The following is a 13,580-nucleotide window of genomic DNA, read 5'->3' on the forward strand; positions in this document are numbered from 1 at the left end:
CCATGTGCCCTGTGGGCCCCTCCCTTTCTATATCACCCTGCTCCCTTCCCCCAGAAGGAACTACTGTCCTGATTTTGTGCTTATCACTCCTTTATTATAACTATTGCATATATGTTATATCCCTAAATGATATACGATTTTTGTTTTGCCTGGTTTTGAACCTTTAATTTTTTTCACTCAACATTATGCTTTTGAAATTTATCCATGTTGATAATTACAGCTGCGGCTCATCCATTTCACTTCTGTATAGCAGCTCATTGTATGAACATAGTGCAATTTATTTAAACATCCTACTATTAAAAGACATTTGGGTAGTTCCCTGTTTGGGACCATTAGAAGTAAAAAGACAATCAGTATTCCAATCCATGTCTCCAACACACGTGCAGGAGTTTCTCCAGGGGTACGGATTTTGGAGTGGATTTGCTGGGCCATAGGTAATACTCGCCTTCAACTTCAATAGATTACATCAAACTGTTTTCCAAAATGGCTATACTACTGACATTTCCATTGGCTCCACATTCCCCACCAACACTTGTCCTCATTGTGGTTTGAACTTGTACTTGATTGTTTCTAATGAAGTTGAACATCTTTTAGATATCTGTTTCCTCTTCTGCAAGACGACTATTTATTTTACCAATTTTTAATGGGTAATCTTATTTTTAATTCATTGGAGTCATTTAATTATTTTGCGTACTGCCAATCATTTGTTGGTTATTTGTGTTGTAATCATATTCTCCCTTTATGGCTTCTCCTTTCAATTTTGATGAACAAAGATTCTTTATTTTACATTTTTTTCCTCAAAGATTTTCTTTCTTTTCCTTTTTCTCCCCGAAGCCCCCCAGTATATAGTTATATATTCTTAGTTGTGGGTCCTTCCAGTTGTGGCATGTGGGACCCCGCCTCAGCGTAGCTCAATGCCATGTCCGCGCCCAGGATTCGAACCGACGAAATACTGGGCCGCCTGCAGCGGAGTGTGCGAATTTAACCATTCGGCCACGAGGTCAGCCCCCAAAGATTCTTTATTTTAATGGAGTCAAATTTATCAGTCTTTGCTTAGAGTTTGTACTTCTGGTGTACTAAGAAATCCTTTCCCATCATGAGGTGGTGAAGATAGTGCCCTATTTTTTTTTTTCCTAAAAGTGTCAAAGTTTTCACTTTCATATTGATGTCCTTAATCCATCTGGAACTGATTTTTGGATATGGTGTGAGACAGGGATCCAATTTCATGTGTTTCTATTTAGAGAACAAATTGTTCCAGCCCCATTTTTAAAAACGTTCTTCCTTTCCCCACTGACCAGCAATGCCAATTCTGTGATTTACCAAGTTTCCATATATGTGTGAGTCTGTTTCTAGGTTCTCTATTTTGTTTCACTGGTCTACTTACCCATCTGCTCTTATATCCACATTGTCTTCATTATTATAGCTTTATAAAAAGTCTTGAAATCTGGCAGGGCAAGTCCACCCACCTTGTTTCTCTTCTAACTATTCTTGGCTCTTTGCTTTTTCACATAAATTTTAGAATTGCTTTTATCAAATTCTACCAAAAAATCCTGTTGAAATTTTCATTGGAATCTCATTACATTTACAGAACAATAGGGAAACTTGCTATGTCTATAATATCAAGTCAATCTAGCCATGAACATGGCACTTCTCTCCCATTTATATGGATCTACTTCGGTTTTCAATAAAATTTTTAATTTTTCTCCATGAAGTCTGGCATCTCTTTTGCTGTACATATATTCCTAGGAACTTCATTTTTTGCTGTCATTTTTATTCTAGCTGGTCTTTTCTTTTAGAATTACTTTTTCTATTTGTTATTAAAGTGGGAAAATGCAGTTGACTTCAGTATCCTACTTTCAGTGAACTTACTAAATCTCCTAATTTTTATAATTTATTTGTAGACTCTTGAGTTTTCTATGTAGATAGTTATATCACAATGACAGTTTTGACTTTCCTGACTTTACACCTTCCACTTCTCCTTGTCCTGTTGTACTGGTTAGGATTTCTAGCACAGCACTGAATAGAAACTATGATAGCAGGCATCCCTCCTCTTGTTTCTGGTTTTAAAGGAAATGTTTGTTTTAAATTTGACTTGCTGCAGGCTGGCCCAGTGGTGTAGTGGGTAAATTCTCATGCTCCACTTCAGCAGCCTGGGCTTTGCAGTTCAGATCCCAGGTATGGACCTACACACCGCTCATCAAGCCACACTGTGGGGGCATTCCTCATACAAAATAGAGGGAGACTGGCACAGATGTTAGCTCCAGGCCAATCTTCCTCAAGCAAAAAAAAAAAAAAAAAAAAGGAAAATGTACTATAAAACAAATAAAAATATTTTAAAAATAAATATAAAAATAATAATAAATTTGACTTGTTGCTATGATATTGACTGTAGGTTTTCTGTAGTTACTCTTTAACAGGTTAAGGAAGTTTCTTCTATTACTAGTTTGCTAAGTCTTTTTATCACAATTAGAGGTTGAATTTAAATGAATGCTTTTTCTTCACCTATGGTTAAGAACACAAAGCTTTTCTAATATGTGAATGCAGAAAATGGTATACATTTGTCTAATATTGACTCAACCTTGCATTCCTAGAATAAGGGTAGTAACTTACAACTTTTTACTTGAAGTCAGAAGTGGTTAGAAGCTATCAGAGTAGAAACTATTTAAAACTCACTAAATTATACAATGCTAGTCCTACTTGTTCACCTCCAGACCCTGTCTCCTCTACAGCATCGTTCCTAACCCAGGCGTGCCTTTTCGGGCTCTTAGAGCACTTACCATTGATGATGTTCATTTGACACTTGGCATGTGCTATTTTGTACATGTCCTGTCTCCCAACCAGAATGCAAGGCCTTCAAAGAGTGGCAACCAGTAAGCATACAACAAAAGCTTGCTTAAAACATTCTCGTGGAGGGCTGGCCCAGTGGCCGAGTGGTTATGTTCGCATGCTCCGCTTCGGCAGCGCAGGGTTTTGCTGGTTCGGATCCGGGCGTGGACATGGCACTGCTCGTCAGGCCCATGTTGAGGCGGCGTCCCACATCCCACCACTAGAAGGACCCACAACTAAAAATACACAACTGTGTACTGAGGGTGCTTCGGGGAGAAGAAGAAGAAAAAAAGACTGGCAACAGACGTTAGCTCAGGTGCCAATCTTTTTTAAAAAAAACATATTCTTGTGGATAAGATGGTGAAAGAGGAGTTGGAAACAATGCAGCATCCTTAAAAAATAAGACTCTTGGACTTGAGTTTTCTATACAGCTGCAGTTTTAAATCCACGGATACTCACTGAAACTTTAAAACCATTCTAAATTGTATTCCACGCTTTCTTGCTTTCTTAGTACTCTGGCCATGCTTTATACATTTCTTGATCTTAAGCACAATTTAACTTTTTATTGTTGAGTGCAGTCAATCATTAGGAATATCAGTCATGGTACAACTGTGGATACATAACGTGTGGGATTCAGAACCTCAGCTATGGCCCTGAATGAGTCTTTAAGAAAGAAGAAGAAAAAAAACGCCTAGCATCTTCCCCCTTTGGCACTGACCTCTTGTTAACTCTCAGCAGCTATTCACACGTCTCCTCCTCCACTTTCCCACTCTCTCCACCCTCTTTTAGCCCAGAATTACACAATGCAGAGCTGTAGGACTGATACATTTTTAGTGGTGATACTGTGAAAAATTACCATTTCTCCAGATTACAACAACCTTCCAGCTTGTTTTTCCACTGTGGCCTCTCTGCTCTGTACCTGCTATTAGCTGACCTCATCACTGCTTCTACGCTAGAGAGAACACAGCATATGGTGGAGGTAAGAGCATAAACTCGGGAGCCAGGCAGCGTGGGTTCAAACCCCAGCTTGACATTTACAGTTGAAAGTCCCATGACGAGTTACTCAACCTCACTATTCCTGTTTCCTCATCCACATAATGAGAATAAACAGATCTGCCTCACAGGACCGCTATGAGAATTAAAGGAGTTAATACTTATAAAGCGCTTCGAATACGGCCTAGTGCATAGTAAGCATGATATACGCATGTTAAATAAATGGATAAAACTCTGCCAGCTTGAAATCCACCATTCTCTTAAAACTACCCCAGTACTTCTCATTTTTGGTTGTGGTTGTATGGGTGGTGCTGGTATTCTTTTGGGGGGCAGGAGAGGCGCAGACGTGACTAACTGGTTGAGCGCTCCCTCCTCCTGGTCAGTGCCTCTATCAGACACGGAAGGGAAGGGGAGGGGCTGTGAGGTGTATTCCTTCACTGCTGTGTTAGCCAGGCCAACAAGAGCACAGGTGAAGAAAAGGGAGCTAGGGACACGTGTGACTGCTGTTTTCAAATATTTGCGGGGCTGGGGTGAAGAGATAACATTAAAAATTCTATAGAACAGCTCCAGGCTCCCCATCACTGAACATGTTCAAGCAGGGGATGGTGACCAGGTGTCAAGGATGCTGTAAGGAAGAATTTTTTCACTTAGAGCCAGTTAACCTCTAAGATTCCTTCCACCTCTAAAATCTTGGCAACACAAGCGTGAATCATGAAGACGTTACAATCCAGTTGTGAGTCACACCTCGCCAGCGCGCTCCCGAAGGCACAGAATTCTTCACTCCCCACAGTGTTTGGCACATTACCACAGATCTAGGTGAGGAATTCTAGCCCTCAGGCTGCGGAGAACTCGGCTCACAGAAAAACTTCTCAAACTAAGCGCGTCGATTAGCTGATTGCAGACGTCCGTTATGACCAACAAGTACAGTAAAGCGTACATCCCAAATGGGATTTAGCAAAACGACGAGGATCCAGATTAACTATCAGACAGTCCTTCACTTCACTCTTCCGAGGCCGGACAAAAGGCAACTGGAGCGAGCAGGCAGGTGAAGGGGCAGGGGCAGCGTGGCCCGGGGGAAACGGGAGACTGGCGAGCCGACACGCAGGGCAGAGGACAAAGGCCCCGGGAGAGCACGCTGGACCGGAGGCTGGGAATGCCCGAAGTCCGGGTTTGCACCGGGGATGCAAGCGCGTGCCAGCAGCCGGGTAAGAGCGGCACCGAGGAGGGTCCCTAATGCCAGCGGAGCCCCCGCTGGGGTCCCCTCTGCCTCCCGGGAACTGGGCTCGCCGCCTGCCCTCTGAGGGGGCCTCGCTGGGCCAGGGGCCGCCGCAGCCCCAAGGCGGGGCCCGTGGGGCAGATCGGGCGGCGCACCTGCCGGCCGGACACTCGGGTCCGCACGGGGCCCCCGCCCCGCAGCCGACTCGCCGCCGGATTTCGGATGGTGCAGACTCCCGCCGCCTCAGCCGAGCCCCGTGCTCAAGCCCCAGACAGGCCATCCGACACCGACACCAGAATCTGGGTGCGGAATGTCGGGCATCGGCTGCCTCTCGCCGGGCCCGGCCCGGCCCCGGCTGTGCGCACGGCCGCCGCCATCGCGGGCCGCGGCCGGAGGGAGACGAGGGGCCGCGCCGGGCGCCACTTTACCTGAGAAACCAGCGGGAGCAGAGTCTGCTCCACAGAGCGAGTTTTGATCTCGAGTCCCGAGTCGAAGGCGAAGCCCGACGGGCCGGAGCCCTGCACTGCTCCGGCGCCGCCAACGCCGGCGGGGCCAGGAGAGGCGGCCATGGCCCTCCGCGCGTCGCGCAGCCGGGACGCCGCGCCACTGCGGGCCCGCCGCCTGCCAGCTAGCCCGCGCGCGGCGGCGGCAATGCACTAGCACCGCCCGGGGCCCGGCCCCCAGTCGGGCCCCGCCCCTGGCACGGCCCCGCTCCCGGCCTGCTAGCCCGCAGTCCGGCCCCGCCCCCGGAATGGCCCCGCCCACTCACCGCCTCTTCCCCGCCCCTAACCAGGCCCACCAAGGCACGGCCCCTCCCCCAGCCTGCTAGGCCCTTGCCGGACCCCGCCCCCGGAACGGCCCCGCCCACTCCCCGCCCCTAACCCGGCCCACCCAAGGCACGGCCCCTCCCCCAGCCTGCTAGGTCCTTGCTGGACCCCGCCCCCGGAACGGCCCCGCCCACTCTCCGCCCCTAACTGGGCCGCACCGCAACCACCACCCCCGCCCCGGCGTGGCCCCGCCCACTCCCCCCCTTTTCCCCGCCCCAACCTGTTCCCGCCCCTGGCACGACCCCGCCTCCGGCCTGGAGGCCACCGCCGAGCCCCGCCCCCCAGGGCGGCCCCGCCCACTCCCCCACCTCTCTCCCGCTTCTCCGCCCAGTCTCTCTCTCTTCAGACCACTCTTCAGCGGGTTCCACGCACGGCCTGCTCGCACCAGAGAAACTAAGATACCTGAGGGCCTCGCACGGCCACGTGGCCTCTTACCAGGGCAGGGACAATCGTCCCCAGCAAAGTTTCCCGTCCCCTCGATAGGTAATTCGTCCTACCTATGAATTCCCTCGACGATTTCTGGAAGCTGCACTGGCGTTGAAACTAACTGGTAGAGCAGGACCCGAGTCCAGTCTGCAGGGGCATGCTTTCTGGAGCTTCTCCGGAAGGTCCCATTTCCCCTCCACCCTGCTCCTTTTCTGAAGGTATCTTTCTCACAATTTCAGCTGGACCTAAGATGAAATATTTGGTAATGCAGGCGTTTAAGGAGTGTCCGGGTATTCGGCAAGAAAACAGTTATTTGGGTATCTTTCAGGCTACTGCTCAGAATTACTCTTCCAAAGGAAATTAAATAGAGCATATGGAAAAGCTTCACCTACTGTTCAACACTATTACTTTTTAAAACTACTTTCCAAGATTGTCTTCCCCTGGTGCCTAGCACAGAGCAGTTCCTTAACAGCTGTTCATGGACTGAAAAGATCATTAGTATATATTGCTGACTAAACCAAGGGTAATGCTAAAATCACGGAGCCCAGGCGTGATTGACATGGGAGGGAAACTGAACACCCCTTACCCTAAGGGTTCCAGGAGCAAAGCTAAAGGGAGGTTGTCAGAAACACACACCCTGTGAAAGAGTCCCAGGCTTAAGAGACAGACTGAGCAACATGAAGAAATATTTTCTGAACAGCATACTTGCTGAGAAGAAACTATCAGAGTAGAAAAGAATCTGAGGCTGGCTAGTCCACCCTTACACCTCTACCAGGGTCGTTTCTCCATCCATAATGCCGGATTGATGAGCTGAATACCACCACTTCGAGGTGTCAGGAAGTTCTTTCCCAAGCACTGTTGAAATGTGGTTTAAGTACTTCCACATGGGGGTTTGGCTCTGGCAGCCAGTGCTCCACAGATATCTATGCTATTGAAGATAGCCCTAACTTAGGATTTTCTTCCTTCAAAATGTGCAGTTCTTGTATCCAACTTTCTTTTCCTTTGATTCCTAATTTCCCAGGCCACCCACCTCACCACTTCCTTATCTGCTACAAGGCCACCTTTCCCTTTGCACTGAGGGCTCCCGCCTCAGCTGTGGACCTTTTCACGTCTTAAAGTACCCGGCATCCACTCCCCAGACGCACCGTCCCTTATGTAAGTTACCCACATTTCATAAAAATTCTGTGTAGGTATTGGTGCCAGTGGAAAAGGGAAGATACAAGGCCTAAGAGTCAGATAGATATATTCATGAAAGTTTCGGCTTCGCTAAAGATCAAATTTCTCAACAGAAATGAGACAAAGTTTACAACCTGACTCTTTCAACACCAGTAATTTTATTTCAAAATATAAATATTTTACATTTACAAAGAAGTTACATCAGTAGGTTGTCAAAGCAAGTTAAAGCTAAGAAACAGCATTTGTGTGAGAATAAGGAACACGTGTTGTTGTATTTGAATAATCTTTTTTATTTTCAAACCATCTCTACTTTGCCTGAGAATGCAGAGATGATACATTTTCCGAAAGTCACATAAGCAATTACAACTATATATCCAATCTTGGTTTCAAAATCAAATGATATTCAAAATACACTCCAGTCACCTAAACAAGTAGCACAACAAAACACAAAAGAAGGGTTTTCTTTGGGATAGCGTTAATAAGAGTTACATTTTCTGGGTCACTGCAATAAAAAAAAAAATGTATAGTATTTGATAGTAAGCCAAATGATTTTACTTTAAGATTTGCTTCCACATCTTTCATTATAAAATAGAAAGCTAGAGGAAGAAGAGGAAACCAGGTGTGGAGCAAAGAACTCTGGACCTGGAGTCAGAAGTTCTACACGCGAATTCTGGCTCCATCATTTTGTGGTATAAATTAAAGGGAAGTCACAAAAGAAACCTTTCTGAGCCTCCGGTGCCTCATTTGATAATACTTAACACCTGCCTATCTCACAGGGTTGTTGTGAAAGCAGTCTGAAAACTATAAAGTGCCGTACAAAAGCATTATTAAAATGGAGTATCAGTATATCACCACCGTATTTTCACATTAAGTGATCCTTGAAAAACCTGCAAAACTAAACACAAATACTGATTTTATACACCATAGGTGGAAAAGAATCTCTATACTTTATGTATAGCTCTGAACGGCAAATATGTTTTCTTTCTAGTACCTCTCTAAGCTTTGAGATTCATTACAGTTTACATGGTACCATGGTAGCAGATTCACCACTCAGAATTTCCATTAGGGATGTCTTCTAGGAGAGCTGTAAACTTACTCGAGAGCCATGTTTCCCAAAGGACCAGCAGTCCTATGTGATGCTCTGAGAAGAGGAGGATGGGAGTGTGGTTTAAGGTCAAATTAGTCTAGTAAACAGTCTTTGTCCCCTCTTATAAATTCACCATATATAATAGCACACTAAAAACTCTTAGAAATCCCAGAGAAAGGAAACAAACTCAGCATTCCTCAGTTTTAGTTGACCGTGGAGTTCCCTCCCTCCACACACACTTTTGTTCTCTTATAACGTCTAATAACATCCCTCGGAACTACTGCTATAAGGAACACATTTTTCCAAAAGCTACTCAACTATGAGGGAAAGGGAAGAGAAGTACAACAAGGGACTGTGGGGGAAAAAGAAGTGTCTTTTATTCTGACTTCTGTTACTAACTGGCTGTGTGTGTCTTAGAAAAGCCACTTTAACCTGTGGATTTGTTTCCTTCTCTAAAAAATGCCAGGATCACCTAATTAAAATAAGGCCCATTCTAACAGAGAATTTCTATGACTCTAGTAGATGGAATATCTTGATTTACAATTCTCTTATTTTTAAACTATCAAAAAATAACTGCTCAGTGGTTTCAGATAGCATGTGTATTTTCTCAAGTCCTCAATAAGTTAATGAAATGGATATATTTTGATGACAAAATGTGTAAAGATGAGAAATTAATAAAAACAAAAAGTACTTGTTCTTAGCTGGTATCTGGAATCCGCATTTAGAAGGACGTTCCCAGAGGCTGTTTCCACTGTGAAATGCCTACTGTCATCCTCTTGGAAGGGTCTTCGCAGACCCTTAGAGGAGACTGCCAGTCAGGACCAGAGCATGGCAAGTTGTGAAGGGGTTCTTCCTATAAACCTTGAGGTTGAAAGCTCTGGATAGCTCACCTAAAATTACTTGGCTCTAATCTAACCCCTCACAGCCTAAATTTCTGAGTATTTCTTGTCCAGCAGTGACGCATCCTGAAGTGCTAAACACAACCAAAGTGGGAACTGGAGGTCCTGGAAAGTCCTGATGGGTCACGATGGGTTTGTGTGAAGACCAAGGTTAGCAAGAGCACCTTATCTGCAAGCCCTTTAGCTGCCCTTTAACTGGAATATATAGCTGCTATTCCCAAAGCTACTGAGTTTGTTTAAATACAGCATCTCCATAACACTTCTTGGGTATCCTCCCATCGTCAACAATCAATCGACACCAGTCTCAGAAGTCAAGGGAAAACTCTGCCAGCTAACCACCTCTAACGGAAGGACTCTGCCAGCTAACCACCTCTAATGGAAGAGGGTGTTAGAATCCTTGCAAATTTAAAAATAAGTAAGACTGGTACCTAAGGCAGTCTGACAGAGAGCACTTCCAGGAACAGAGTGTGACAGGAACTTTGGAACTGAAGCAGGACTTGGGTCACATGGAGTCGATGCTGAAAATCCCAAACCTTGTTCTCTCAGAAAAGAGCGGAGCACACTGTGTGGAGAGCTTGCATCTCCTTCTCCCATTCCCCCATTAGTTTACAGCTGAATAGTGAATGTGCACTCCAAACTAATCTCTAACAAAGCCATACCATGCCAGACAGTGAGAGGATTCCGCACGTGGTTTTTACTGAGGCTCCTTCTACTTCACCAATGCACTGTCTGTTCCTAGAGAAACTCCTGGTCAAATCCTGAGAATCTGAGGGTAAGCCATCTGTGAGACATGAGCTTGAGCTTCCTACCTTTTCATACCATTTGATCTCTATGCCCTGTGACAATCCTGTAAAACCTCCTCACTATATCTGACGGGCATGTTTCTCTCCATCTTTGAGGGTTCCAGGAAGACCACCCCCAGCTAGATGACTTTCAAGTCCTTATGCTGCTGCTGAAGGACTGGGGAGGTTCAAGGGTCCTGGTGAGGACTGTCTGGCACTCTGGGGCACCTCTGCTCCTGTGATATTGCCCCAGTGCTACTTTTGGCAGCTCTAAACTACTCTCTTAGAGCTCAGACTTCCCCTCTAAGAACCTGGTATTCATACTAGTAATTATGACCAGCAACAGCCATACATTAGCTCAAGTCTAGTGTTTTGCAACATCACTTTATACAGCTAAAAGCACTTTGGAGGAACAAAATTTGTATATGCACACTAAGTCATTGTGTATAATGTTTGCCTCTTATAAATATGTGCTAATTACATCTATAAACTTACCAGTATACCATTACCAAAAACAAACCTGCTTTCTTTCTTAAGTCTTTTAATGCAAAATTTTTAATTTTAGCAATACACATTATCTGGCTAAGATTTAAGGTGAGAGAAGACCTTCTTCTGAGTTATCCCCTACAGCACCCTGGACAGTGCCTGGCATGGAACCTAGAGTTTGGCAAAGTCTCAACAAATGTTTTACTGAATGAATGATAGAACAATGGACTAAAGAAGAGAATGAGTTCCTTAGTGGCCAAATGTAACACTTGGTGGAATATCAGGCTATAATTTTTGAAGGACTCATAGTAAAAATAAGAGCTCTGCATGTAGTCTACTGTACAAACGAAGACGTCATGGCAGCCTCTTTTCTAGATGGAGTTTTTCTTATGTGTAATATCAGAATAAATTTAAGGTAATTATCATTAACTATGCTTCTTGGTGAGAAGATGCTTTAGAAAAGATGATTTATACTTTTAGATGTTTTCCAAAAGGGAAATCTTTGATACTTAAGAACGCTTTCTCCTCCATATTCCCTTGGGGGCAGAGAAAGAGCCTGATGATCATTTTGTACAGTGGAGAGGGCACAGAACTAAGAGCTGGGTTCGAGGTGTCCTATTCTGTCTCATAGCACTGGAAAAACTGCATAAAATACTGGAAGGAGCACTACAGTATAGCAGAGTTTGCACACTATGGAGTCAGAAAGATTTGAAGTCAAATCTCACTAAACTTTGTCTTTGAGTTGGTCACTTTTCTGAACCCTAGCTTCCCCATCTGTGTGAAACTGTTGGAAAATAATACAAAGCTATATGAAAGCTGATGGGAAGTGGCTGTGAAATGATATGTGCAAAAAGACTTTGTAAAATGTGAAGCACTATGCTGGTTACTGTGACATCTGAGATATTTAAAAAGTCACAACTGAACTCAACAACCATTTGTCTAGAGTGTTATGTGCAAGGCACTGTGCTAAGTGATGGAAAAATACCACATGAATATAAAATTCTACTGCTAATAAGTACTAATCGGAAGAATTCCAAATAATGAAACAGGGACACATTTAACAGATCAGAGTATTGCTGCACCTGAGGTTTTTTTCAATTAAAACATTTGGAAAGAAAAACATCACAACATGAATTCTATCATACTGTTACCATTAATAGCAGCTTAATAAGTAGTTAACTTCAATGTGGTGGGTCAAGTTTTAGAAATTTGGCAATAGTGTAATGGGGGATGGAGGGAGAAGAAAGGGGAGGAAGAGAGTCAGTCTTTCTGTGTGTCCCATGGTTGCTACATACAACTAACAACTTCACATAAGCCACCCCGCCCTTACACTTAAGATCTGCTCTTTCTTACAGGGAGGACCATACACTGTGTGAGAAGGGGACAAGACTCATTTTTCCTGCTCAAGCAACTATATACTCAAAAGTGAAAGCCCTCTTCATCGAAAAGCGACCATCATAGAAAACTTTAAAAATAGATTTCTTAAAGCAGGAGAAAATGACATCTATACAATTTTAACAGCAGGTAGTTTAGGCTCTTAAAATAACTTTATAAATACACAATATAATAATATAGATAACCAAAGTGGGAAAATTTCAAGCCATGGTACCAGTGTATAAACTGAAACTTTTCAAGCCATCTTAGCAACAGTTCAGTGAACAAACCACATTTCTGAGCTCTAAAGCGGTGCTTTAAAATGCAAAGCAGCCCACAGCAAGCTCTCTCGTGTCCAGGCATTCTGTATGGAAGGCCAGGAGGCTGCTGCTGCTGCTCTTCCTGGGCTCTGCTTGCCAGGCACAGCTGAAAGGACAGAAGGCCACAGCTGAGCTGTATTCATGGTCAAGGTTGAACTTCCTAGAGAAACCACTGCAGTGGAAGCCATGTCAGTCTACCGAAGATTTCAGATCTTCAGAAATGTCACGGAAAGTCCTATAAGAAGAAAAGATAGAATAATTAGTTTTGCCTTTGGAAAGGAGGGGGAAAAAAATAAAACCACAAAGATACTAGAAAAAGAAAGAAAAGAAAAAGAGCATCAACCAGTAATTAATTGTCATAGAACAATGCCTTATTTTTATAACCTGAGAGCCTTGATGAGGTTATATAGTCATTATTTTTTCCTGGTATTTTCACTGAGTATTGTTTCAAAGCCTGCTAGCTGTTTCTCATTCTTTATAAACAAGAACTCCAGTTTTCTGCTGAATCCACTGTCTCCTGTCCAAAAGACTACTTCCCCAGACTCCCTTGAAACTAAAACCATGTGACTAAGTTCTGGCCAATGAGACGTAAGTGGATGCTATGTGTGATTTCTGGGCAGTGTCCTTAAAAGACAAGGGTGATCTTCTTCGACCCCTCACCCTCCTCACTGGCTGGAAAGTGGAAACAACGACGTTAAAGAGAAAAAAACAAAGAGACCAAAGATTAAATGCTAAGTGGATGAGTTTTATTGCAAAACAGGAAACCAGATCCTGCAGAGGCCAAGCTCTGAGGGATACGGTTCAGGGCAGCAGAAATGCAGTAGGTCTTTTCATCAAATGACCTTGTGCTTGTACTGTCTCTGACCACATCAGGCAAGCCAAGTGAATGTTGCGAACTGGCAGGTGATATCTGTGCTTGATGGAGGTGGTCTGCTGCATATCTGAGGGGCCTACCTCAGCACTATAGTAGCTAGCTTGCCTTTGCTACATAATTTATATGCCTGAGCTGGGATGACGTCACCCGATCAGGTCTGCGTCTGGGTTGGTAGCCAAATGGCCAGGTCAGAGTCTATCAACAAACACGAGCTCAAGCACCCATCTTAGACTAAAAGGCCTCACGCCAGGCTGGCAGAATAGCACGATGCAGGGAGGCTGGGCATGGATGTTT

General features: G+C 44.5%; 2 protein-coding genes across 5 annotated transcripts in view; both read right to left on the bottom strand.

Moving 5' to 3' along the window:
* The window catches only part of CTNNAL1 (catenin alpha like 1), a 59,618-nt gene extending 53,880 nt beyond the window's left edge, over positions 1–5,738 (bottom strand). The window contains exon 1 of the mRNA XM_008539312.2: positions 5,464–5,738. Coding sequence (XP_008537534.2) covers positions 5,464–5,604 — 141 coding nt within the window. The 5' untranslated portion in view covers positions 5,605–5,738. The remainder of the gene's footprint in view (positions 1–5,463) is intronic.
* Positions 5,739–7,602: 1,864 nt separating this feature from the next.
* TMEM245 (transmembrane protein 245) overlaps positions 7,603–13,580 on the bottom strand; it is a 91,472-nt gene continuing 85,494 nt past the window's right edge. For all 4 annotated transcript variants that reach the window (XR_011533278.1, XR_011533277.1, XM_008539210.2 and 1 more), the window contains one exon: positions 7,603–12,647. Coding sequence is in view for 2 of the 4 variants with exons in the window: in XM_008539210.2 (XP_008537432.2) it covers positions 12,602–12,647 (46 nt within the window). In the remaining 2 variants the exon portion in view is untranslated. The remainder of the gene's footprint in view (positions 12,648–13,580) is intronic.

This window comes from Equus przewalskii, chromosome 26, assembly GCF_037783145.1.
Source record: "Equus przewalskii isolate Varuska chromosome 26, EquPr2, whole genome shotgun sequence".
Classification (NCBI taxonomy): Eukaryota; Metazoa; Chordata; class Mammalia; order Perissodactyla; family Equidae; genus Equus; species Equus przewalskii.